The 25,197-nt window shown below is 43.1% G+C and overlaps 1 protein-coding gene and 1 long non-coding RNA gene across 3 annotated transcripts in view; one reads left to right on the forward strand and one right to left on the reverse strand.

Moving 5' to 3' along the window:
• Positions 1-18,723, forward strand: part of PPM1L (protein phosphatase, Mg2+/Mn2+ dependent 1L) — a 180,613-nt gene extending 161,890 nt beyond the window's left edge. For both annotated transcript variants that reach the window (XM_081190575.1, XM_081190576.1), the window contains exons 4-5: positions 13,197-13,358; positions 18,362-18,723. In XM_081190575.1, coding sequence (XP_081046701.1) covers positions 13,197-13,358; positions 18,362-18,708 — 509 coding nt within the window. In that variant the 3' untranslated portion in view covers positions 18,709-18,723. The remainder of the gene's footprint in view (positions 1-13,196; positions 13,359-18,361) is intronic.
• The window catches only part of LOC308585186, a 42,949-nt gene continuing 31,332 nt past the window's right edge, over positions 13,581-25,197 (reverse strand). Inside the window, exon 2 of the long non-coding RNA XR_014007129.1 lies at positions 13,581-13,825. This is a non-coding gene — a long non-coding RNA (uncharacterized lncRNA). The remainder of the gene's footprint in view (positions 13,826-25,197) is intronic.

Consider the following 25,197-nt stretch of genomic DNA (forward strand, 5'->3'; position numbering starts at 1 on the left):
TGAGAGAGGGTCTTGGCTCAGTAGTAGTTCATTTGCTGTGCATGGAAAAGTTCTGAAATCTGGAAGACCTGCTTCCAGTCAGCATAGACAGTACCAAGCTAGGTGGACCAGTGGTCTCACATGGTATAATAAGGCAAATTTCTATTATCTATGTCCCATGACTTGCCCATGGCTGCCCTACCTGTGCACATCAGGGACTTGTACCTGGACTTCCTGGCCCAGCTCCAGTACTCTGGCTCAGCTGAACTTAATAGCCACATGAGTTTTACTTTGGCCCTCAGGCTCACATACTTCCGCTTCCTGTTGTACACTGTCATCCCTCCCTCACTTCCTAATTCCAGCAAACTGTGCTTGCATTACAACCACATGGGGCAAACCTCCAAGCCTGACATGGAAACTGGTTTCTAACTGTAGTTTCCCATTCTGAGTTGTGAGCAAGGTATGGCTTAAATAAATGAAATACTTTATTGTCACTTGTACAACTGTATACAGTGAGATTACACAAGCACCTCTCACTCAGCTCTCTTAGTCTTAATTCCCCTCGTTTACTCACACACACACACCAAACCCAAAAGTCAGTTGCCCTGTTGTTATCTTTTAATTCAGCAGCCTAACAGCCCACGGATAGAAGCTGTTCTTTACCCTGTTGGTGCGACTAATCATGCTTCTATATCTTCTGCCCAAGGGCAGGAGATCAAAAAAGTGTAGGCCAGGGTGTGAATCATCCCTGAGAATTTTCCTCACTCACCTGAGGCTACGTTCTTCCACAATGGCATCCAGTGGATTCACGGGACAGCCCATAATATCTTGTGCTGTTATCACCACCCTTCAAAATAAATCACCGCCTTCAAAATTCAACTGTAAAGGCAAATGGTTGTTTGTCGGAATAACCTGGAACTGAGAGGAAATAGGAGGAAATATATAATTTCTATTCCACCGTTCTCTCCAAGGAACTCAAGGGGACGTACATGGTTAGCCTCATCATTTAAACTTCATAACAACCCTGTGAGGCGAGAGGCCCCATCTTCTCAAGGGGATTGAGGGGGCCTGTGTGTGGTGCTGCTCAACGCCCTGACATCACATGCCCAATGGCAGGGGGCAAACGCCCCCTGAATATTGAGGGGACTAGGTCCCCTCAGAAAATATGGGGGGGGGGCTTCCTTAGCCCCTAGGAGTTGGTGCAGCTGCTGTAAAGTAAGTTAGCATGAGAGGCAGTGATTGGCCCAAGGTCACCAAGTGAGCTTTGGAGCCAAGTGCGTGGATCAACACTCTCTAACCATTACACCCAACTGGGTCTCTCTACTACACCACACTTACTGAGCTAAACTTCAGAAAAGTGCAGAAAATGCAAAGATGTTGCCTGGGTGCATAACACGTCAGGAGCAGCATCTATAACAGGGTAACTCAAGCCACATTGTTCCTTTCTAAATGTTCCGTCACTGGGTGGAGAATATGGAAGAATCAAACCTAGTTTTTTAGTTATGCCGATTAGAGTTGTAACCTGTAAATGTCCAGGTTTCTTAGTGATGTGGCTGGTGCCTGCAGCCATGATAGTTTTTCAGAATGTACTGCCCTATTCCAGAATGTGCAGGTTTTAAGAGAAGTAATCCTGGCTCCAAGGTATGGATGTCAGAAAATTCTAATGAAACTGGAAAAGGAAGTAGAAATTGCTGCAGTTTGTGTGTTCATCTGTGGCAAGGATCAAAAGAGAATGCAATCAGTATTTATTTGTATCATTTACGAATAATAATTAGTGGTAGGATTTGTTGTTGTTTTTTAAAAAGAACATACTTTCAGTATTTACACTGAAATGAATGTAAGTTACATAACTTCAGTTAAATAGCAGAAAGCGAGATAAATAACATAGTATTTGGCAGAAGCTGAACTGCAGTAGAACAGAAACGGGCTGATTATGATCAATATAGGCCAGAATGGAAATTGCTGCTCTCTCATGTCCCTGCTTAAAGGGGGAGGGATGGAAACAGGAGTGCGTAATGGAATAGCCTGCCAACAGAACACAACAAATTGAAAAACTGGATAAGAGTATTCCTCACTGAAATATTTAGTATTATACTAAAGTTGTACCTGTTTGCAGTGCAATTCCACATCTGGTGTGCATTCAACCCATAGTTCTGCCACTTCCCCTCCTATATATTGGTCAATAAGCAGTCATCAGATGTGCGTATATTTAAGTGTATGCAGCTGTGTATTTGTGGAGTTTCCCCCCTCTCTCTTTCTGATGGAGGTAGCAAGCCTAGTCTTTGCCAAAGCATACTGCATTTCCCCCCACAGCAATACATCATTTGAGCTGGCACAGGTGTGCATTTTGTTCCTGTTTCCCTCGTCCTAATCCATCTTTAGCAGATTTGCTACCTAGATTGCTTTGCCTCCATTGTTTTGTGATTGCACAAACAACTTCCTCACTGTCTGCCAGCAGGCCTCTCTCCTCCCCCACCTCCCACCACAGTTTCTAATAATCTCTGGTTTAGTCTGCATGAGTTGTCATAATCTCTTTGCCTTGGTACACTCTTCATTGTTCAGGTAGGCATCTGTTTTTCTCCATGCTGCTTAATCTGGCACTGAAACCATTTCCAGCTTCAAATCTATTGCCAGTTTTAAAATGAGAAAGCCAGGCATGGGGTTATCCAATATTGCACAAGCCCATGGCCTGTGTAAGAAGAGTTTCATAAATTAATAGAGATCTTGTGCCATGTACAAGTTCAGATTTTACAATATTTCAAACTGATTTAAGGAGATCATTTTGATTCCAGAATTGTTGAGTTAGTAAACAGCACTTTATTAATAATTGGGGCAAAATGATATACTATTGACCCTCATTGTTTGAAGGATACTATTCACGCTATATTGTTAAGAAAAAAATGTATTAATTGCATTATGGCAGGTACTGTATATTTTAATTAAAAAATGCTAGAAATCATGGAACCATAGAATTTAAAAGTATCAAAACACTATATTCACCCTTCTTTAGAAATGTTTTATTAATTTCCCAGAATACAAAACAAATCATAAACAATCATAGCAGTTTTGGTCTAGTGCCAGGTAAGTTAGGAATGTTACAATAATGCAAAAGTCTATTGTATAGAGATATCCATGCCATAACGTTGCACGTTGACAAAGCAAAGAAATGGAAAACATATTACATCAAAATGATTTTGCTTGAACATTCCCTTGACTACCCTGTGGTGTGTTCAATGCTCTGATAGGGCGACATCCCAAACCACTTTGGGTCATCTTGGCTTCACTCCTCGGCCAGGTTCAACAGGAGATATTTTGAGATCTTTCAGAAATAGCTTGGCCTTTCATCCCCAGGGTTTAGCAATTTCCCCTTGTGCTGCACTACCAATTTAACAGAGAAGATTCTGAGTGCTGCTGTAAAGGGCTTGAAAGCTCAGAATCACTTTAACATCTCAGGATGTATATGTCTTGAAATATCTCTTTTTGTTCATCATTGTTTTGCAATGCTTTTTACACCTGCTCTTTCTTTGCAGTACAGTTCAAAGCACACAGTGATATCTCTAGCCACTTCTTCATTGCAAGATCGTGGGCCTGCTACTCTGTGTGCTCTTTTAGTACCCTCAGCAGTGACAGCAATTCCCATGTTTAGTCTCTTAAACCAGTTCTTTAGAGATTTTGCGGGGTCTCTCCCCCGTCTTCTGTTTCAGGGATTGCCCTCAAACAAATTCCCTGCCGTCTCTGTTCAGTTGCTTCTCTGCCCACAACCCAAGGGCCTCAATTTTTAACAAGTCTGTCTCTGCCTGATTGTCCAGGCCCATTCAGGGGGTGGGTAGGTATGTTGATAGCTATTTCTAAAGGGGATCTCTAGGTCCAGAAGCTGTATTTTTCTGAATTCTAGTTACTGAGGGATAAACAACAGCGAAGGGCTATTGCTTTTATGGCCTGGTTGTGAGCTGCTCAGAAGGATCCATCTAGCCTTGATGGTCTTGTGAATCTTTGCCTCTGTCAGGCCCTCCTTCACAATTGCTTCCCAGGATGTGTCTTGGTTAGGCCACCAAATAGAATGCTAACCATCATGTTTTTGCTCTTACAACCTGTACTGTCCTCTTGATCTCCAATGGTCTCTTTCTAATCTTCAGATTAGCATTGCAAGATGAATCCTCTCTTGTCTTCTGTTTGGACGGGCCTCAACCCAAACTCCTTTGCCTTCTGGAGATCCACTGTGACCTGTGGCAAGCCCAGCAGGGAAGACCCTACAGGCTGTGCCAGGGCTTCCAGTCTGGCCTTTTTGATCATCTCTGAGCCGGAAACATCAAGCCCAATTAGCATTCCACTGCAAATATTAAAATGTCCATGATGATATCTTCAAAGGAGCAGAATTACAAAGTCAAGCAATTCTCCCTTCCTGCAGCGCCATACAGATTTAATTTTTCTTTATTAGCTTCTAATTTGCAGGGTTTTGGGGTAGTCAAATGAGAAGGTGGGGGAATGAATTATGAAATATCACCTTGGGTGTTTGGCTGCACCGTGGTATAAGGATATGAAGTGGCAGCATAGCTAGAGGTATCGCTATCGTTAACAGATATAATTAATTCTCACATTTAGCAACCAATGGAATGAAAGTAATTACCATATTATCTCTCCCAGCCTGCGGGAATAAGAGGGGCAGTAAAGGGCATATGAGCAGAAAAGTAGTATCTAAAATAATATTTAACAAACAGATCTCAGAATGAATAAGGCCAGGAGAACTAAGGGCTTGTTCTTTTAAACACATTTGGATCTTGACACACATGATGCATGACTGTTCAGAGTCCGATTATCAGAGCAGATTTTTTTATATACTAAATACCGCAGAACTCACAGATAGAGTGGCTATTTCTGTATTGCCAAAAAGAGAGAGAAATACAATACCTAAAAAGACAACAACAAACAACAGTCGGGCTTAAAATTCACAAATGCTAAGTTGTATGTATATATGTATGTAATTTTTAGAAATGATTATGATGATTAGAAATCAGTGCATTACACCATAGCAAGATTGACTGAGCTCAGATGACCTGGGAGGTTGTTCCACCTGCTGTCCATATTCTAACTGCTGATAAGCTACTTCAAGGGCCCCTTCTCCTTGTTGCTTTCCCCTTTACCTGTTGGTGTTGGTCTGAGCATTTCTGTTGGCATAAGGGGCAGGAGTCTGATTTTAGATGATGTCATCATGCCTTTCTGGCATCAACCTGTAAGTTGACTGGAACTCTGGTTAATGAGCAGGTCAGGAACATAAACCATGGTTTGTTCCTGCTTTATTTGAACCAACACTAGTTTAAACTAACTAGAAGTCCCTAAGTTCTTCATTGCAGAAACTTCTTTAGTCTTCCTGGTATCTGAGGAAAAGGAAGTGGGGAGAATATAGGCCTGAGGTGCTCATAGATATAGCACTAAATCACAGTTTAGTCTGGCATCTGAAAAGGCCCAGAATATGTAGCTGAGATGAAATTTGAAAGTGGCATTTCCAAGCTCACACTCTTTGGCGGTGTATGCCTTCTAGCTTTGCATACTCATTTGGTTTCAGAATCAGGGACAGCTCGCACAGGATGCAAAACAACAACCCCAAACAAATGCTGGGCTGAACACACGCCATCATTTGATGGCAACTCTTTGTCCCTGTTTTTTCTCTTCGCTTCTACTGAGCAACACTGCAGCACCTTTCCTCCTCTTCTTAATTTAAAAGAGAGTTCAGAGCAGTGATATAGAAAATAGAACCCGCAGTGGAAGAACCCTCCTCTTAATTCAAGGCCAGTGGCATTTTCTTGATCATAGTAATTTATGGAGCATTAGTTGCCATAACAACCAAAAACAGCTTTTAGGGTGTCAGTATTTTCCTTTGTAAGGTGAATTTAGCTTCTAGTGAGAGGAGGGAGGCAGGGGAAAAACAGCAGCGTAATCTCTGCAAACTGTAGGGCTTGGCTTAATCGCAGGAATTACATGACACCTCCTAGCGCTCTCATGCTATCTGCCGTCTTGCCAAAAATGAACTTGGCAGTCTGTAACCGTCTATCTAATCATGGTCAAAAAGTGATAGGATGTGAATGACAACTCTTGGGGGTGGGGATGAGCATCAGATGATACTAGGGATGTAAAGAGGCAGTGATTTCTATCCTATAACTGGGATCGTTGGATTCAGCACTGTTTCTCTTCTGTTACGGTTCGGCTTCCACTGAAACCAATATTATTTGTCTCTTGTGGAGGACAAGGTTACCAATGGCTGCTAGTCACAATGGCTATGTTTTGCCTCCAGAGTCAGAGGCATTTAATGCTTCTGAATACATTTGCTGGGAACTGCTCTTGTGCACAGATCCCGCTTGCCAGTTTCCCACAGGCATTGGGTTGGGCGATGGGCCTGATCCACCAGGCTTTTCTTACGTTACTACATTCTTTCCTTTGTGGCTTTAACTAATGTAATCAATTAAGCAATCAACGACGTAATCCATTTCAGTGCATTTCAGTGGAAGGGAAATGCCTGCAACAATGCAGAAAACTACTTAACTTATTTACATAACATTTGAGGACCAAAAAAGAATCACCACAAATACTGCTTTTACACACTTGCGTGATGTCTGTATCTGACCTCAGAAGAACATGCAGATGGTGGCAGTTTCCTTTCCCATTTCCAGCAGAATTCTCCAATGTCCCTAATGTTGGGATAGGAAGTTTGTGTATGATTGTGTGCTTTGTAAATCCAAAACTCCAAGAGATCTACCGTATTTTTCGCTCCATAAGGCGCACTTTTTCCCTCCTAAAAAGTAAGCGGAAATGTGTGTGCGTCTTATGGCGCGAATGCAGGCTGGAGGCAGGTAGGAAAAGCCCCCAAGAGCCACACACAAGCTCCGCACGGCTCTTGCGGGCTTTTCCCCAGGAGGGAGAAGGGACTGACATGGCCAGTCAGTCCCTTCTCCTTCCTCGTAGAAAAGCCCGCAGGAGCCGCGTGCTCCTTAAAGGGTGTGCGGCTCCTGTGGGCTTTTGCGGGGGTATTGCCATAGCCGCGTGCAGCCCCTCTGGCCGGGAGAGGCTGCGCGCGGCTATGTCTTGGCTTCTTTGCTCTTTGGGGCTGGGGGGGGGGGACCCAGGCTTCCCCCGGCAGCCCCAGAAGCTCTTTGGGGCTGGGGGGGGGAATAAGTTTTTTTTTCTTGATTTCTCCCTCTAAAAACTAGGTGCGCCTTATGGTCTGGTGCGCCTTATGGAGCGAAAAATACGGCAAACCATACCTTGTTTCATTTTAATTTTCTGTTTCTAGCTTGTTGGTTATGCGGGGAAAAGCACAGCCTTTCTCTTCCAGTTAGCGTACAGGGGCCTTCATGTTTTCTGGTGACTTCTTTTCAAACCGCACAGCAGGTTGGTGTTCAGTGGGCTGTCTGGGGACCAAGACACAACATGTGTTCTCAATTTTGGGCCTTTTATGTTAGGAATTTTCCACTGTGCAATTACGTTAAATTTGGAGGCGCCTGAGAAGTGCACCTTCACCCCGGCAAGAACACACACACACAATGCAAGGTTACACGAATGAAATAACAATAGCTGGAAAGGAAAACAAAGTTCAAATAGGATTTCTTCTCCCGTGATGGCAGGCTGCCCACATGGGGTCAGGGACTTAATGCTAACCCCGCTGTCAGTTGACTCTTGCAGCAAAAGATGAAAAGTGAGGTTTCATAAATCACACTGGAAATTATCGTCCTGCTCCTCGTACGTGTAGGGGGGGTTCTTCTTCTTTTGCACACACGTGTTAGAAACAATAAGAAACTCATTCTGCCCCAAAATAAAGCATGAAATGAAAACCACATTAAATGTTTCTCATGATACATTTTGAAGACATCATTGCCTACAATGGTTTCCTGTTGTCCGGTGACATTGTCTTGCAGCTGCTCATGCAAATGTATCGCTTCAGAAAGGAGAGAGAGGCTGAGAAATAGTTCATATAAGAGGGTTAAACAGCAGTCCTGGTCACAGTTATCCTAGACTGTCCCCCATTTAACTCAGTGGGATTTACTCCTAAATAAACGGATAGGATTGCAGTGTTGCTGCAGCATCGTGAGAGTAAAGCAGGATTAGATATCACATTTGTCATAAACCCAGGAGACGGACACATACTAGCTGACATCTCTCAGGGCCAAAACAGATGAGATGCAAGCAATCTGTAACTGGATCTCCCAATTTTTATCTTTATTTTTAAAAACAAACTTAAAGGCTATGGGGTAAAGTACTTGAATTTTCTGCAAGAAAGCATTGTTTAATCCTGCCTCCTTCCATACAGCTCGGCTGATCAAAATCTCCCTATTCCCAAAGCTGTGGGACAGACAATGGCCTGGTATTTAATGCAGTTACCTGTCCGTCCGCCCATCCCCCCAATTGCTTGCATCTATTCCTTCTCCAGTCACATGGGAATTAGTGCAGAAGTTGAAAATGTCAAGTCAAAGTCAGGTGCTGCAGACAAGTATCTGAGATGGTGTTCTTAAGAGTTGCTGTTTTCAGATGTATAACTTTTTGTCCTAAAAACTCCAACTGTGTCTATATTGTCTGCCAAAGCCAATGAACAGAATCAGAACAGTGGTAGAGTACAGCGGTACCTTGGTTCTCAAACTTAATCCGTTCCGGAAGTCTGTTCCAAAACCATAGAAAGTAATGCAAAATGGATTAATCCATTCCAGACTTTTAAAAACAACCTCTAAAACAGCAATTTAACATGAGTTTTACTATCTAACGAGACCATTGATCCATAAAATGAAAGCAATAAACAATGTACTGCAGTCACACAATCAATCAGTAGCTGAACTGGGTTCCACACAGTCACAAAAACAAAACAAAAATAGTTGCAAAAACAAAAACGCAAAACAAATAGCAAAAACAGACAGACCTCAGTGTAACACTCAGATAGTCAGCGTAACAAATCGGAAATGTGGCATTCAAACTGTCAGCGTAACACTCATGTTCAGCTTCCGAAAAAGGTTTGCAAACCGAAACACTTACTTCCGGGTTTGCAGTGTTTGGGTTCCAAGTTGTTTGAGTATCAAGGCATTTGAGAACCAAGGTACCACTGTGAAGCTGTTCAGCATTTGCCTTATGCCGTAATGGCTTTTTCTGTAATGTACTAAAGAGTTACATCTACCTCTTTGGGCTGACTCACATGTGAGAAGTCTAATCAGCCAGCAATTCTAGGATGGAGAAGTGGACATATACAATCTGTTCCATGGCATGCACAGTGCTCTGCACATGCTCTGTTTGTGTGATTTTTTTCGCCTTTCCTCCTTTAGCCACCCCCAGAGAAAGTAGAAAGGAGAGGTCATGCCCAAGATCTTTACACAAATGAGACATGCACACTGCATGCACACTCCAACATCCCAGTCCCTGCTGGCTCAATCCTCAGATCTTTGTACATTGAGCGGAAGTCTGAAAGGGAAACCCATGTGCATTCAGCTGAACATGTGCAGGCTTTTCCATGCTGTTGGGAACCCAGATTACACAGGGTTGCATGGAGGACGGTGTGTGTATTCAGCTGCACATGCATTGACTCCTCCTTCAGGCCTTTCCCACTCAACATGCAAATGTTTGGGGGTGTAGCCTGTCTGAAAAGTGACACTGGAGGTGGGATCATTATTCCTGGCTCCCTTCCCACTTTCCTGCATTACTGGAAACTGTGATGCATAACTTCCCTATAAAACTACTGAATCCACCTGGTGTAAACCAGTCGTTTGAAGGTACAACACAACCTTCACAGCCCAGTCCTTTGATTTGAGCCAACAGCAGGTGACTGTTTAGAAGGGGTAAAACTAGCACAGTTGCAACATTACAGAAATCATCTTGTTGCACCAACTTGTAACGACATCACTTCTGTGTTCTGGGCTGCAACAGCATCACAGTTTTTCAGGATCAGGATTCCAAAATGTGTGCCTATGTTGCTGCTTTATGCTTCTTTCCTTCTCATGCATACATTAACAATGGGTTTTCATAACTTCCTCCTTCTCCTGCATAGCTGATAATTCCCACACAACCACACACCATCTTCCAGGTCTCCATTATATGCAGAGACAGATGTCTCAGTCTTATGAATAATCAGATGTAGATTAACTAACTGAGGTGAAAATTCACCTCGCACTCCTCTGGCCCACATAAAAGGAAAAAGAAAGCAAGCATGAAATTAATTTTATTTACCGGTAAATGATAAACCAGAACATGAATTGTGATGATGCGAAAATAAATTAATTTCAGCAGTCTTCAAGTAAGTCAAGTTAAATGTCAGGTGTGTACCCCAGAAATATTTAATAGCTGATTTTCCTTGCAACTTCATGAAGGAAACCCAGAGTTAGCATAAGTCAGATTCCAGTCCTTCAAGATTTCTAACTGTGCAGACCCATCTAGTTTGTTCAGATGCAATACTGGAATGGAAGGGACATGGGTGGCGCTGTGGGTTAAACCACAGAGCCTAGGACTTGCCGATCAGAAGGTTGGCGGTTCGAATCCCCGCGATGGGGTGAGCTCCCATTGCTCGGTCCCAGCTCCTGTCAACCTAGCAGTTCAAAAGCACGTCAAAGTGCAAGTAGATAAATAGGTACCGCTCCGGCAGGAAGGTAAACGGCGTTTCCGTGCGCTGCTCTGGTTCGCCAGAAGCGGCTTAGTCATGCTGGCCACATGACCCAGAAGCTGTCTGCAGACAAACGCCGGCTCCCTCGGCATATAGAGCGAGATGAGCATGCAACCCCAGAGTCGGCCACAACTGGAACTAATGGTCAGGGGTCCCTTTACCTTTAATACTGGAATGGATGGATGGAAGGGAGTGAGGGATGAAGGACAAAAAACGGCTGTTGCATTTCATTATCATTTATTTAACATGTATGTTCTTAAGTTCCTTAATTAACCCCTCCATGGATGCTGTTCCCCCTTTGAGCCATCAGGAATCTTTCTGAAAATACTTGTGAACTTGAATTTAGCATTCAACCCCTTTTAAAATCCAGGTAATGGCCTAGGAAGCTCTGTTGTGCCCCTGATGGTTGTTAGCTAGTTTTTCAGTGAGAAGACCAGCAAAGGGCAGAAAGCTTCCATCAGTGGCAGATCAACACCCTGGAGTGTTGCATTTCTTCTAGGCTGTCCCTTAAGCGTGGTGGTGAGGCCCAGCAGGCCTGGCCAATGTGCCACGAAAAACATGTTCCCTAAACACAATCCAGAATTCCACGCGGTGCGTAGGGATTCTGTGGCAGATATGCAGGGGTTTCTTGGCAATTAAGTCAAATGTTCCAAAACCATGGGGCTGGTCTTAGCACACAAAAAGTATGTGCAAAACTAGATCCCATCTTGTTCAGAAAGACTTAGTTCTGCTTGGCGGTGGGGGGGGCAGCTTTTTGATGTCTGCGGCAGTATATGGATAGGCTTGCCTGTTAAGGACAGCTGAAACTCAATCGCTGTTGGACCCTTTTTGGTAGCAACTACGTATAGAAAATGAGACATTAAGTGTGTATCACTACACATGGCGGTAATCAGATTGCTAGATATGGTGGCTATGGCCTACTTCCATTTTTGGAGGAAGCATATGCCTCTGAATAACAGTTGCTGAGAATCACAAGTGGGAAGGGTGCTTTTGCACTCATGTTCTTCTTTCAAGCTTCCCACAGGCATCTGCTTTGCCACCAGAATGCTGGACTGGATGGGCCTTTGACCTGATAGGGACGCGGGTGGCACTGTGGTCTAAAACACTGAGCCTCTTGGGTTTGCCAGTCGGAATGTTGGCAGTTCGAATCCCTGTGACGGAGTGAGCTCCCATTGCCATTGTCCCAGCTCCTGCCAACCTAGCAGTTCGAAAGCACACCAGTGCAAGTAGGGAAGGTAAACGGCGTTTCCGTGTGCTGTGGTTTCTGTCACGGTGTTCCGTTGCACCAGAAGCAGTTTAGTCATGCTGGCCACATGACATGGAAAGCTGTCTGTGGACAAACGCCAGCTCCCTCGGCCTGAAAGCAAGATGAGCGCCACACCCCATAGACACCTTTGACAGGACTTAACTGTCCAGGGGTCCTTGACCTTTACCTGCCTTACCTTGGCCTGATCCACAGGGCTCTCCTTGTTTTCAGTTTTCTACAAGGAAGTTGTATCTTTATAGGAAGTGCATCATACATACCCCCCCCCAAAAAACAACTACGGGGTTTTAAAGAGATTGGGTAGCTTTTCTTGATGAACTCTTCTGAATCGATTCATGCTAGATGATTTTGCGACTCAAACCTCCTCCTCCAGAAGGGCACATTCATGGTGTCTTTGCAGGAGGAGTGACCAGCGCCTAAACCCTCAGCTAAAAGCAAGTGCATTGCATGTAGGAGATTGCAGGTTTGCCGTTGCATTGGACAACTGAATTGGGCTAGATGGTCCGGGCAGGTATGAGGCAGCAGCATATGCTCTGAGGATGTAAAAACGACCTTTTCTGGATAATGAGGCTTCTCGTGGTCACATGCCCAGAAGTTGCCTTTGCTGACGGCACTCAATTTGACAGGGGGGGTCAAGGAGGTTGCAGCTGCCCTAGATATACTTGATTCCTACATCTTGTAAATGTAAGTCGCTGTCAGTCATGAACGGCAACAAGCAGGCTGATATGTCAATAGGAATTTTCTCTCTTATTACTCTCCTTGCCCAGTGAGAGAAGACACCTGTCAGGTTATCACTGGGAATATATTACCCTCTGCCTTTCGTAATTTAGAGGCTGTTTCCTCGTGTCCTTTACCACACACAGCAAGGTGCCATTCGCGTTTTTGCAAGTCTCCCATGCATTTGTGTCCCCCAAAAACAAGGGGCAGTCTTTATATACCGTGAAAAGGTGTGTGTGTGTGTATATATATATATATAATGTGATTTCCTGCCATTTAAAATTACACCTGAATGATAAGCCAGGTGAGAAGTGCTGTGCCGGAGGACTGACCCCTGTAATGCCAACCCAAAATCAGATATACTAGAAATATTGTGCAGGGAAGAAATTGACTGTCAGATTTGATCAGTGTCATTAAATAGGCTGTCATCGGAGTACTAGATGTTTCGTTCAGATAAAAACACAGCTGCTGTTTCTGATGGCTGCTGAATGCAGATAACACAGGTTTTTTTGCGGGGGGGAGAAAGTGTTGACGTGAGCAGTAGTGATTTCCGCTCCATTGTCTTGATGCTCTCTTCATCTCTCTCCGTCCCTGCTCCTCTGCCCCTTTCAGGTACAACGTGTTTGATTGCGTTGCTGTCAGATAAGGAGCTCACAGTAGCCAACGTTGGGGATTCGAGGGGCGTCTTGTGCGATAAGGATGGCAATGCTATCCCTTTGTCGCACGATCACAAGCCCTACCAGCTCAAGGAGAGGAAGAGGATTAAAAGAGCCGGTAAGCTTATAAAGTTTGGTGTTTACTTCTGTGGGCCTTATATACTGTGGGTTTATATACTGTAATAAACTTGGCGGGAAGATGTTGTTTGCATTTTTGGAAATATGGCTGTATGGAGCTTCTCCTCAGGGAGTGGAGAGGCTGGAGCCAGCCAGTATGGCCTGTAGCTAATGGGACTTGTAGTCTAGCAATAGTCTAGGTTGGAGAAGCCAGGACCAGAGATTGCTTATTCTTTTATTCTTTATTAAATTTGTATACCGCCTTTCATCCAAAGATCACAGGGTGGTACACAACATAGAAATTCACACAACATAGAAAGATGCACACACAAAACTCTGGTAGCTTGATTGGAGAGAGAAAAACAACTTGAAGCTTCCAGTTCAGAATGGATAAAAACCAGTCCCTCTTCTGGCTAATGCTGCGTTATGTCCTGTAATAACAATTCATTCAGAGCAGGCAATAGTTCTCTGTGGGAAAGAGAAGAAAATGTAGATTCCATACACTGGTGAGAGAGCACAAAGTAGTCTTTTAACAGCAGAGCACCTATTAGCAATTAACATTTGAACCTGATTATTGTAATCCAGAAGAGGAGGCTTCATTAAAGAGATGAATATTCTAAAATTTTCACTTAAATAATCAGCTGAAAGAACTCCTGCTGCTTTGGAAATGCAACTTTTATGTTATTTTTCTCTCTGTATGCTGTATTGGCCTTGTTTGGGAAGGCGGGGTAGGTGAGGGAGTTGTTCCTTTTTAAATTTATTTTTATGGGCAGCAATGGTGCCAGACATCACCAGGCAGCTGCTGAGATCAATAGCTTGACAGGGTCCTCACTGTCAATCCACGGTGCCCCTTGGCCCTGCCCTTGTTTTTCCTTAACAGCTACTGCTTATTTGCCTGCTTTGAGCAGTGCCTTCCTGTATGCGCAAGCAGTAACAGGTATAGGAATTAGACTGTAAAACCTTGTTTTGCTCAAGTCCAGCTAATGAAGTAAGTGGGCTTCCCCCTTCTAACCCAGCTTAACAACTTGTGAAGTAAGTTTAAAAACAAGATTTATTTACAGAAAAGACAGCAGCAAATCTATGCAGGCAAAATTCTTATACAGTGGTGCCCCGCAAGACGAATGCCTCGCAAGACGAAAAACTCGCTAGACGAAAGGGTTTTGCGGTTTTTGAGCTGCTTCGCAAGACGAATTTCCCTATGGGCTTGCTTCGCAAGACGAAAGCGTCTTGCGTTTTTTGCAAGTTTGTTTCCTTTTTCTTAACACCCTTAATACAGTTGCGACTTGACTTCGAGGAGCAACTCATAGAACGCAGTGTGGTAGCCTTTTTTGAGGTTTTTGGCAATTTTTGAAGCTTTTCCAAAACTTTTCCAACACCGTGCTTCGCAAGACGAAAAATTAGCTAGACGAAAAAACTCGCGGAACGAATTAATTTCGTCTTGCGAGGCACCACTGTATTTACAGTATAACCAGCTTCAGGCATGTGCCTAAAACTGGGGCAAGCAGAAGTATGTCAAAGTACTGGTCAAAGGGAGAAGGAGGAACAGGAAGTACTATATGCTCTTTCTCCAGGAAAGGAGGGGAAATGACATCACACAGAGCCCTCTCTATCAATTGTATTTCTATGGTTTGAGTATCTGCCTATTAGCAATACAGCTCTCTGGTGTTAGCTCCTTCTCATGCTCACTAGCAAAAATATTCATTTGTTAGGTTTGGCTGCTCATCTTCCACAGCTTGGCCACTGGATTCTGCTGGACCAGAAGAACAAAGGGCTTCCTGTACCAATTTAAGTTTTATGTAATTAGAATAGGGGGTAGTACTTTGTGATCGCGCATATACAAGGGAGCTGGTTTTTTGTTTCCTTTGGGAATCCATGTAGACTGATGCCATGCACGCAGGCCACATGGAGCTGTAAAAGGTGTGCTGAGGTGTGGAGCTCCAGTTTGCAAAAACTGAATATTCCTGATATGAATATACTTTTTATTCATGTTGAATTTTCGGGTCGTTTTGACGTGAGCTCAACATGCAGCAGTGCCAAAAACCTTTTTTAAAAAACCTCCCTCTTAAGCAGAAGCTTGAAGTGCACAATGTTTGGTTTTGTAATGAGGATTTCGAAGTGCTCTTTCAAAGGCAGAAACCTGAACTTTTTTTCTAAAAGGAAATGCTTCTCATCCAGCCGCAGGCAAACACCACATGTTTTTTGTTGAGATTTCAGCCTTTGCTTCACAGAGGCAGCAGAAAGCCACTTTCCGTGCATAAGAGGTGGCTGTTGAGGCTTGGAAAAGCAAAAGCAATCCTGCAAAGATGGGTCAGGGAGGAGGGGAAACCAATGAATATCAACTGTTTGCTGCGGGCAAAGGGAGCTACATGCATTGTTGTTAATTTCATTTCTATTCCGCTTTAAATTTTTAAGGGGGGGGAATCTCAAAGCAGTTTACAACCTACATTAAAACGTCAAATAAAACAATCCAGAATAAAACATTAGAGAAGGAAGTCAAATATAAAGTATACAATTCAAAGCAACAGGAAACTAAAATATTATCTGAAGATTTCAAAACAAGACATTGCAAAAGGAGGCCAGCTACAGAGTCAACATTTAATGCAGCAAAGTTAACAAACAAAAAAAGTTTTGTCTTAAACACATGCAGAGCCATGGGAATCCTGTGGATCCTGTTTGAAGGCAGTCACAGAATGTACCGTATTTTTTGCTCTATAAGACTCACTTTTTCTATCCTAAAAAGTAAGGGGAAATGTGTGTGCATCTTATGGAGCGAATGCAGGCTGCACAGCTATCCCAGAAGCCAGAACAGCAAGAGGGATTGCTGCTTTCACTGCGCAGCGATCCCTCTTGCTGTTCTGGCTTCTGAGATTCAGAATATTTTTTTTTCTTGTTTTCCTCCTCCAAAAACTAGGTGTGTCTGGTGGTCTGGTGCGTCTTATAGAGCGAAAAATACGGTAGTGGAATTTTGCAAATGGCTGGAGTCCTTCCCCTCTGCTTCCTTCTACTCCCCTCCCCTGCCATATCCTATGCTTCAAGGAAGACGCCTGCTGTTTGTACCCAGAACGTTCCCCCCTTTTTCTTCCTAGAACTCCGAAGTGTGAGGTGATTATTTTCAAAAGACTTTTCTGGATCATTGCATTACAGCTCCACCAAGGACCCTTGAGGAGAAGGAGGATCAACTTCATTTGTGTTATTTCCTTTCCTTTTTGCCCCAGGGTGAGATTTTGGTCTTTACAAGTGTGTATCTGATGTGGCACCGCCTTCATAAATCTTTTTAAATGAGTGCGAACCTCTTCTTGAATTGTACCGAAGGGAGAAAGAGGGCTTGGTTAGAGCTAGGAGGCAGGCTGCCTGAGCACATCACTGTATGGCAAACGTCAGAAACAAAGGCTGATATTTTCTTGCTGTTCAGCAATTTGTCATATCTATTTGGCGAACAAAAAAAAAAAAATACAAAACATGTAAGGATGTACTTGCCTCCAGGAATTTATGTGACAACCATTTCAATAGCGTTGGCTTGGATACTGACACAACCCAACTCCTTGTAGCAATGTTTAGGTATTGCAAAATGGATTTCAAAATACATAGCATAAAATGGAGGAAATAACTCCAAGGAGATCATCTTCACAGTCCATTCATGCAGGTTCTGTTAACCATGCTACTCAATATATATATGTTTTTCTTCTCACAGTACATCTTCCTTTCTTTTTTAATGGACTAATCCAATGGATCTAAGAAACAATGTGCATAGGAGTCCAGCCTTGGGGTGTTACCCATGAGACAATGGTAGCAGCAATGATGCAGATGTTAAGTTCTCCTCCTCCTCCCTGTCTTCCCCTCCTACTGATATTTAGGAATATTTGCAGCACCAGCAGGTGTGTTACCTTGCCAGCAGCAGCAGCCAGTGAAATCAAGTGAGGAAGAGCAGAAATGCCATGTAGTGACATCATGAGCTGGAAGCGAGAGAGAACTTCAACTCATGAGTTTCATTTCTGAGAGCATCTTCAAATCAGCAGGAAGCTGTAATTTCGAACTTACAGGCATTGTTATGCACACCCAACATGCACAGTTCAGGGTGCCAACACATACCTTGCATTTGGTTTCTTTAGAATGAGAGTCACTAGAGACTGTGGCGTCTTTGTAATATAAAGTCTTTATATAAACATATATACAGGCTGAACATAAGATGGTTAGGATCTGTTTACATCCCAACAAATCTTGTCCCACAATTAGGGTCCTTCCTTCCTTCCTTCCTTCCTTCCTTCCTTCCTTCCTTCCTTCCTTCTTTTCTTTCTTGGGGTTGATAAAGTCATAACTTTGCATTCAGCATAGATGGACAAGACCAGCCAGGGAACAGGAAGAAGGCCTGCCCTCTTTAGCCCATCTTCTGAAAACATCTCCAGCTATTAATTTCTATGGCAACCAGTCACTTGTACTCTTTAGTCATGCAAAGAGATAACACAACAGCCTACAGCCAATAACTTGACGGAAAGACTGGCTTTACCACTTTAGCAGAATCCCATCTTGTGGATACAAAACGACAAGCTTAGGGGTGATTTCAAATATCACATTCAAGCTAACACACACATACACACATCCTATAATAGTACCTTGCAATGGTGGCGTGTTTTCCTTTCTTTAAAGTTTTCATTGAATCGAAGCACAGGAAGTATAGTTATAATGGAATGGTTCTCCAAAGAAGGAAACTTCGCTCTTAGCTTCACGTTTCCTAAATGGTTTCCCTGAGGAGTTTTTCCTTCCTTACGTCTTAGCAGCAGAGACACTGGTGTATTATGGGGAATGGAAGGAAGGAAGGAAGGGGGCATTGAAATGTGAGGAGTGCTTGGGAAAGAAAAATCGCAATAAGAAATGCAAAGCAAAACAATTTCTCTGTTTTCTAACTAGTTTTACAGCCCAGAGGCACAGAAGCATCTGAGAACAACCTCATGCAGAAGCAATTTAATACAATATGTGTGTTTGTTTGTTTGTTTTTCTTCCCTCCAGGTGGCTTCATCAGTTTTAATGGTTCCTGGCGGGTTCAGGGGATCCTGGCCATGTCCCGCTCCCTTGGAGATTACCCACTGAAAAATCTGAACGTTGTCATCCCTGACCCAGATATCCTAACCTTTGACCTGGACAAACTTCAGCCAGAATTCATGATCTTAGCATCTGATGGGCTGTGGGATGCTTTCAGCAACGAGGAGGCCGTACGGTTCATCAAAGAACGCTTGGATGAGCCACACTTTGGAGCCAAGAGTATAGTCCTGCAGTCATTTTACAGAGGCTGTCCTGACAACATAACAGTCATGGTGGTGAAGTTCAAGAGTAGCAGTAAAACAGAAGACCAGTAAAAAAATAATAATAATTCTCCTATCTTTCTGCCTCTCTCTCTCTCGGCGAACTCCTTCATCAAACCTTTACACTTCAACATGGTAGACAGCTGTAGCAAGTATATTAGCATTAAGACTGTACATCCAAAAAGAAAAGAGGAAAAAGAAATCACATTTTTTCCTTTTCTTTCTTTCTTTTTTTAAAAGCAGAGCTATGTGGCAAACGCATTTAAAACCATTGTGTGGGGGTTTAAAAAAAAAAAAAGCTCATGCTTGCTTTCTTTTCTCCAGCTCTTTTAAGGATAAATTCTCCCATTCTCAAAGGCTAATCAACTCCTGCTTCGGCTATTTTGAACAGCTGTGATTTCTTAGTCATCGGCCCAGGAGCTCAACTTGGGAGTGGCACGGCCGGGGCAAGACAAGAATGGCTTGTGAGCAATTGATGGAAGTGACACAGGACTTTCACCATTGTAACTATCTCCACCCCGGCATGCGCTCTGTTTTAATGCTATTGCTCTCTGTCCCCAAGCCCTGCTAAACTGCAGAAGTAGGAGGGTGGGTAGCAAACAAATTTGTAACTGTTGATCTGTCTTTTCATAGGAGGAGGTGAAGGAGGGAGCCTGCTGGGCACACAACAGGCCACCCTTCTCCCTCATTTCATAGGTAAACATCCTTCCTGCCACATAAGTAAGGAGGAGCTCTGGAGCTTCTCCAGCTGTCTGTTTCTTCTGTCTGTGTGCATGGCTTTAATGGTGCTTTGCCTTGTTTTCAATTCCATCCAGCAGGTAGCTTTTGAGGTCCATGCTCCTTGGGAAAAATTGCACAAACAGCATTCATTGACTCTTCCTTCTAGACATGGTGGATATCAGGACTAGGCTATGCCTGCAGAAATTATTATTATATATATATATCACAGATTGTTGTAAGGGCTGGGGGTATGAAGATCCTGTGGAAGTCAGCTGAGTGTTTAGCACAGAATATTATTTTCATTCTGTTATCAACGTGTGTTCAGATACAAGGCAGGGTTGTTGATGAAGCGAACAAGCTGAAATGTGAACTTGCTGCCTAGTTCACACACATACGTGCACACACACGCACCACCAGCAGCTTTTCAGTAGAATGGAAGCTTAATTCAAAAAAAGAAAGAAAAAAGATGGACAAGGGTAAAATAATTCCGGTGGCCTGGGTATTTAATTATGTAAATAATCAAAAGCCAGCCTAAGGAATCAAAAGTGTTGATTATGTATAGCTGTATTTTGGAGCCTCTGAATATCATATGCTTTGCCATAGAAAATGGACCTTTCCAATCCCAGTATTGATTAATAATGTAGGTGTGACCTGGCTACTTAATCCCCCATAATGCTCATCACCTGATAGCTCCATGGTCGAGGAAATGGGCAGGTGGGCCAGTGGAGCGGTGCTGCCTTCATAAACATCACTTGCAGAGGCTGCACAATTTTATACCATAGCTTAACAAGAGACACTTTGTTGTTCAGCAGGGTTTTGATTCCGGGCTACCCATTGAACTGCTTTAAACGCACTTGGCGGTCAATGAACTCCTGCCTGTTTCTGCTGGCTCTGATGTGCATGTGCATGTGCAGAGCAAACTCTATGTTTCCGTGAGCTGAAGAAAGGTGGGTGGGTGCTACCCTGGTTCACCTGTGTAGCGTTGCTGCCCTCTAAAAAAAAGGAAGGAAGGAAGGAAGGATGGACCATAGACATGTGGGCTGCTGGGTCTGGTTAGTAAGCTATAATTCAAAGCCATATGCATGCAAGGGATTCCCATTCTCTTCTATGAAGAGGGAAACTTGAGTACATATAGTGGAGAACGCCATGTTAGGAGCCATTTCGCTTCTGATGGAAGTGAAGGAGAAGGCCTCCATTCACATACTAGAGCATGGCCACGAGGTTCTAGTGAATGTGCATTAGTAGGTGGGCTGTTGCTAGACTTTAGCACTTCTGGAAGTGCCATTTGCGCAGTCTCTCTCTCTTCATTTGCTGTAGATCTGGAGAGCCTGTAGCTGTCCAGGTGTTGTTGAACTCAAATGCCCATCATGACCATGCTGGCCAGATGATGGGAGCTGGAAAGTAGTAACACCTGGAAGGTGTTCTTCCTCATCCCTCCCGGAGGTATACATAGGACACACATGCCCCTCAATGGCAGCAAGGAAGGTGTCCTTTACTTTCCCTGAAACATAGGAGTGTCTTGCAAATAACACACCAAGGGATTAAGATACGCAAAGTGTGTATTTCACCCTTCTGGTCTCTTATTTCTTGCCCTTGTCTTCAATTATGGTATATTGTGTGCACTCTCAAAACAAATGAACTCCGGTGTCAGACCACTTGGTCAGGTAAATACAAACAAAGTCCTTATCCCTGCCCCTATTTTGCTGCCCTCCTATATTAATGTGGAATAATAGCTCCTTTAACTGAATGACTTAATGAATGGCTCCAGTGCTTTTAGCAAAGTACAATTGACTCTTAATGCATTCTCCTTGCAATAAGAGATAGAGGCAGAGGGCTCTGGGGGTTAACAGCATGCATCAAATCAGTGCCCAAGGATACCAGCTCTGCCCAGGATCTTTTAGATTGGAACATAGGAGCTGCCTTAGACTTGCGTCAGACCATCAGTCCATGTAGCTCAGCACTGTCTGCACTAATCAGCAGCTGCTCTCCAGGGCTTTTTTCCCTGCTGTTCCTGGAGATGCAGGGAATTGGATCTGATGTTCTGCGTGAAAAGCCATTGCTCTACCACTGAGCTTGAGTTCAGGGTGCCAGTCCACATGGTGATCAGGCCAGATTGTTTTGGAGGATTAATTGGGCTGGCACATTTGTTGTAAGAGTAGATAAAGGATATAAGCAACCAGATTCAGTGGAGGTCATTGAAAGGATTGGTCTCACATTTCTGTGGGAGCAGAATCAAAACTGGAAGTGCTATTCACTTCCTGCAAAGAACTGTTTTTAATAATCTCACTTAACCTTGGGCTAATCCTTATTCTATGCAGTGGCAAAAGAACGAGATGCTGTTGTAAAAGATTGATAGATGTTGGCGAGGGACCATCCATAACCTCACTCTTTTAATGGCCTTTTTAACCTTCCCATTGTCACACTTTGCATCTTTTTCAGCCTTGGCCAATTCTTCCTTTGTTGTAATCCTTTGATGCATGGCATACTTCATGGGTGTTCTCTCCCTCTGCCAATATCTGCTGGCATCCCCTACCTGCCCCTTCCCTAACTGGAGATCACATTGGCTTTTGTGATCCATTGCTTTTCACAAGCACAACTGACCATGGCATTGAAAACAGCTTTCCAAGGCCTGCCTTCCTAATAATAATATTTTTACTATTTATACCCCACACATCTTATAGGGTTGCCCCAGCCACTCTGGTCAGCTTCCAACACATATAAAAACATAATAAAACATCATACATTCAGATGCCTTTTAAAAGTTGTATCATTGTTTGTCTCCTTGACGTCTGACGGAAAGGCATTCCACAGGGTGGGTGCCACTGCCGAGCAGGCCCCGTGCCAGGTTCCCAGTAATTTCACTACTTAGTTTTATTTTCAAGAGGCGCTTAAATCTTTTAGGCTCCTGTAATGCTGGTTTTCACTTAGTTGCTGTGTGAGGTAAGGTGAGTAAAAACTCTGATATGTGATACTCACTTGTTGCTTTGAAATAGGAAGAGGGGGCCCAGTTTAGTGGTGTGGAAGCAGCTGGCAGTGTATTGCTATGGAAAACCCAAGTAGGTGCAGATTTGCTCAGCAGCCTTGATGTGAGTCCAGTAAGACTTCCATTCATAAGCAGGATAAAGGTGCAATGAAAGTAGGGAGGGAGGGGGGTACAATTCAAGAAAAAATATATAATAAAAGTGGAAAAAACATTAGTAAGAAACAAAACTAGTCAGTAGCCTACTACTTTAGGTGCAGCTGAATTCTTGGAACTGTGACATTTTAAAAATGTAGGAAATTTAGGTCATTGATACGAGCTTTACAAACCATTAAATGTATTAGAGGAAGAAATACAGTGGTGCCCCGCAAGACGAATGCCTCACAAGACGGAAAACTCGCTAGACGAAAGTTTTCCGTTTTGGAGGTGCTTCGCAAAACGAATCTCCTATGGGCTTGCTTCGCAAGACGAAAATGTCTTGCGAATTCCTGCGGGTTTTTTCCCCTCCCCCCCTTTTTCTAAGACGCTAAACCGCTTATCAGCTGATCCGATAAGCCGCTAAAAGCCGCTAATAGCACTAATCCGCTAATCCGTCAATGGGCTTGCTTCGCAAGACGAAAAAACCGCTAGACGAAGAGACTCTCAGAACGGATTCTTTTCGTCTTGTGAGGCACCACTGTAACTGAAATGTATTTCTCATCCCCATCTTGATTATTGATCAGAAAATTGAAGTATGTGGGATCTTTACAAAACTTGATAACTAGCAGGTATTAATTTTTGTTACAAGTCCAGAAGATATTATACATAGCATAGATCAAAATGAGCGAGAGGAAATGGTGATTTATCATCAGTGTGTAAGATAATTGGGTTATCACGGAAACCTGCATGTTTGTTAATTTGCATTCTGTTCAAAGCCATTTTTTAAACATCTAAGGAGGGGAAAGCTCATTGTGAAAAGGCAATAGTCTGCAAACAATTACAGAACACAGGTTAGATTCAGTCAAGTGTTTAAAAAGGCCTCGTTTGCCCAGCCAGCTAGGCATAAAGAAAAATTGTCTCACACCGTATATTAGGAATTAATGGCTTCAAACGAATATTTATAGACTTGTTTACAGTTTTCTTCTTGTAGGAAAGGCTCCTACATAAGGAAATAAGCACCCAACAAGCATGCCTTAATGGAAGAGCAGAAATTGCTTGACTTGAGAAATAATACTTCTACAGAAACATGACTTGCATAACCACATCTGGAGAATTTGAAACTAATTCCTATCATATATGCAAGGACGTTTTGAGATAGTTCATTGCCACACACTCAATAATAGGAAAAATGCCTTCTTAGTTTTAACAAAGAAAAGAGGGGAAATGGGACATGAATTCAAAGAGTTATACCAGATTACTAAATGGTGCTTTTAGACCCAAGTTTACAACTCATACCTGTTACATGTGTCAGGAATTCGCTGCATTGACTTATTGAGAGCTATCTCAGTGATTTTCTAATTCCATTTTAGCGCAGTACAAACATAATAATCAACCATGGATCGTTGCCTTAACCCTAGTGAAGATCACAATCATACAGTGAAACCATGGTTTAGTTTGCTGAATGAAGCTCTGTTGTAAGATGAGATCTAAGGAGGCAGTATTGAAACCAGCAAGGATAACCTTGTTATCTTGCAAGCAGAAAGGCTGAAGAGGCAAATAAGTTGCCTTAACCATGGTAACGACTTCTAGGGGAGCAGGCATATTGGGACCCAAACAATGGGTCTTGTTTGGAAAGATTAGTGGAATTAGTATAACACAAGCCTAACCATGCTATGCCCACTGCACATGTTAATATATAACCATGATTAGTGCCAACAATGACTTGTAAATCCTCTTCAGTTTATGGTTCCACTTCCTTATTCTTCATCAGTCTTTAACCATGGAGTTAAAGAATCAATGTGTAGGGACAAATATAGTTTAGCTTTATGGCTATGTGGGACCTGAGAAAGCGAACAATGTTTTCATACTGAATTAAGAAACGGTAGGAAATATGACCATTTACAGTTGATGTGAAAATAATAAATGTGTTTGATGTGAAAATGGATTTAAATAGTGGGTTTGCACAGGGGTGAGATCTAGGAAACTACAAGTATTCTGTAAAGAGAAGTGCATCCAATTGTAGACTGGAATCATGCAAGGTATTTAACCAATCTAGTTTATTAGGAAAGAGGAATGCAGCTATGTGTATCTAAGCCTGTTGGGCATGCATTTCCCTGGGAATGACATGGTTTGGAAAATGGGTGGGGAAGCTCTGGCCCTCCGTATGTTGGACTGCAGCTCCTGTCAACTCAGACGGTTGGCCATGCTGATTGGGACTGATGGACGTCCCAACGTCTAGAGGACCACAGGTTCCCCAGCCTTGATTTAGAGCATTATGGTATATATAATGTGCACATCATTCCCTGGATTGTAGGGATAGTCCATCAGCATTTATTGTGTAGTCACTGAAAGCATCTAGATCCGGAAATGTTCTTAAAAGTGGTGGCACAATATGTAGAAGACGATACTTTGGGTGCACAACCTATAGAAACACAGATGTGATTCAGCCCCATTGAAATCTATGGTCATGATCAGCCAAAATGAAACTTTTTTTTTTATTAGCCACATTGATTTTAATAGAGTTGAACATGTTTCATTTCTCCTATTGAAATCAATGGGCTATTAAAGTGTTCACTTTGACTGGGATTTACAAGGTTAAAATCAGGGTGGCTCACATGGTAGTACAGTGGTACCTCGGGTTAAGAACTTAATTCGTTCTGGAGGGCCGTTCTTAACCTGAAACTGTTCTTAACCTGAAGCACCAC

This window comes from Podarcis bocagei (assembly GCF_964188305.1).
Source record: "Podarcis bocagei genome assembly, chromosome: 4".
Classification (NCBI taxonomy): domain Eukaryota; kingdom Metazoa; phylum Chordata; class Lepidosauria; order Squamata; family Lacertidae; genus Podarcis; species Podarcis bocagei.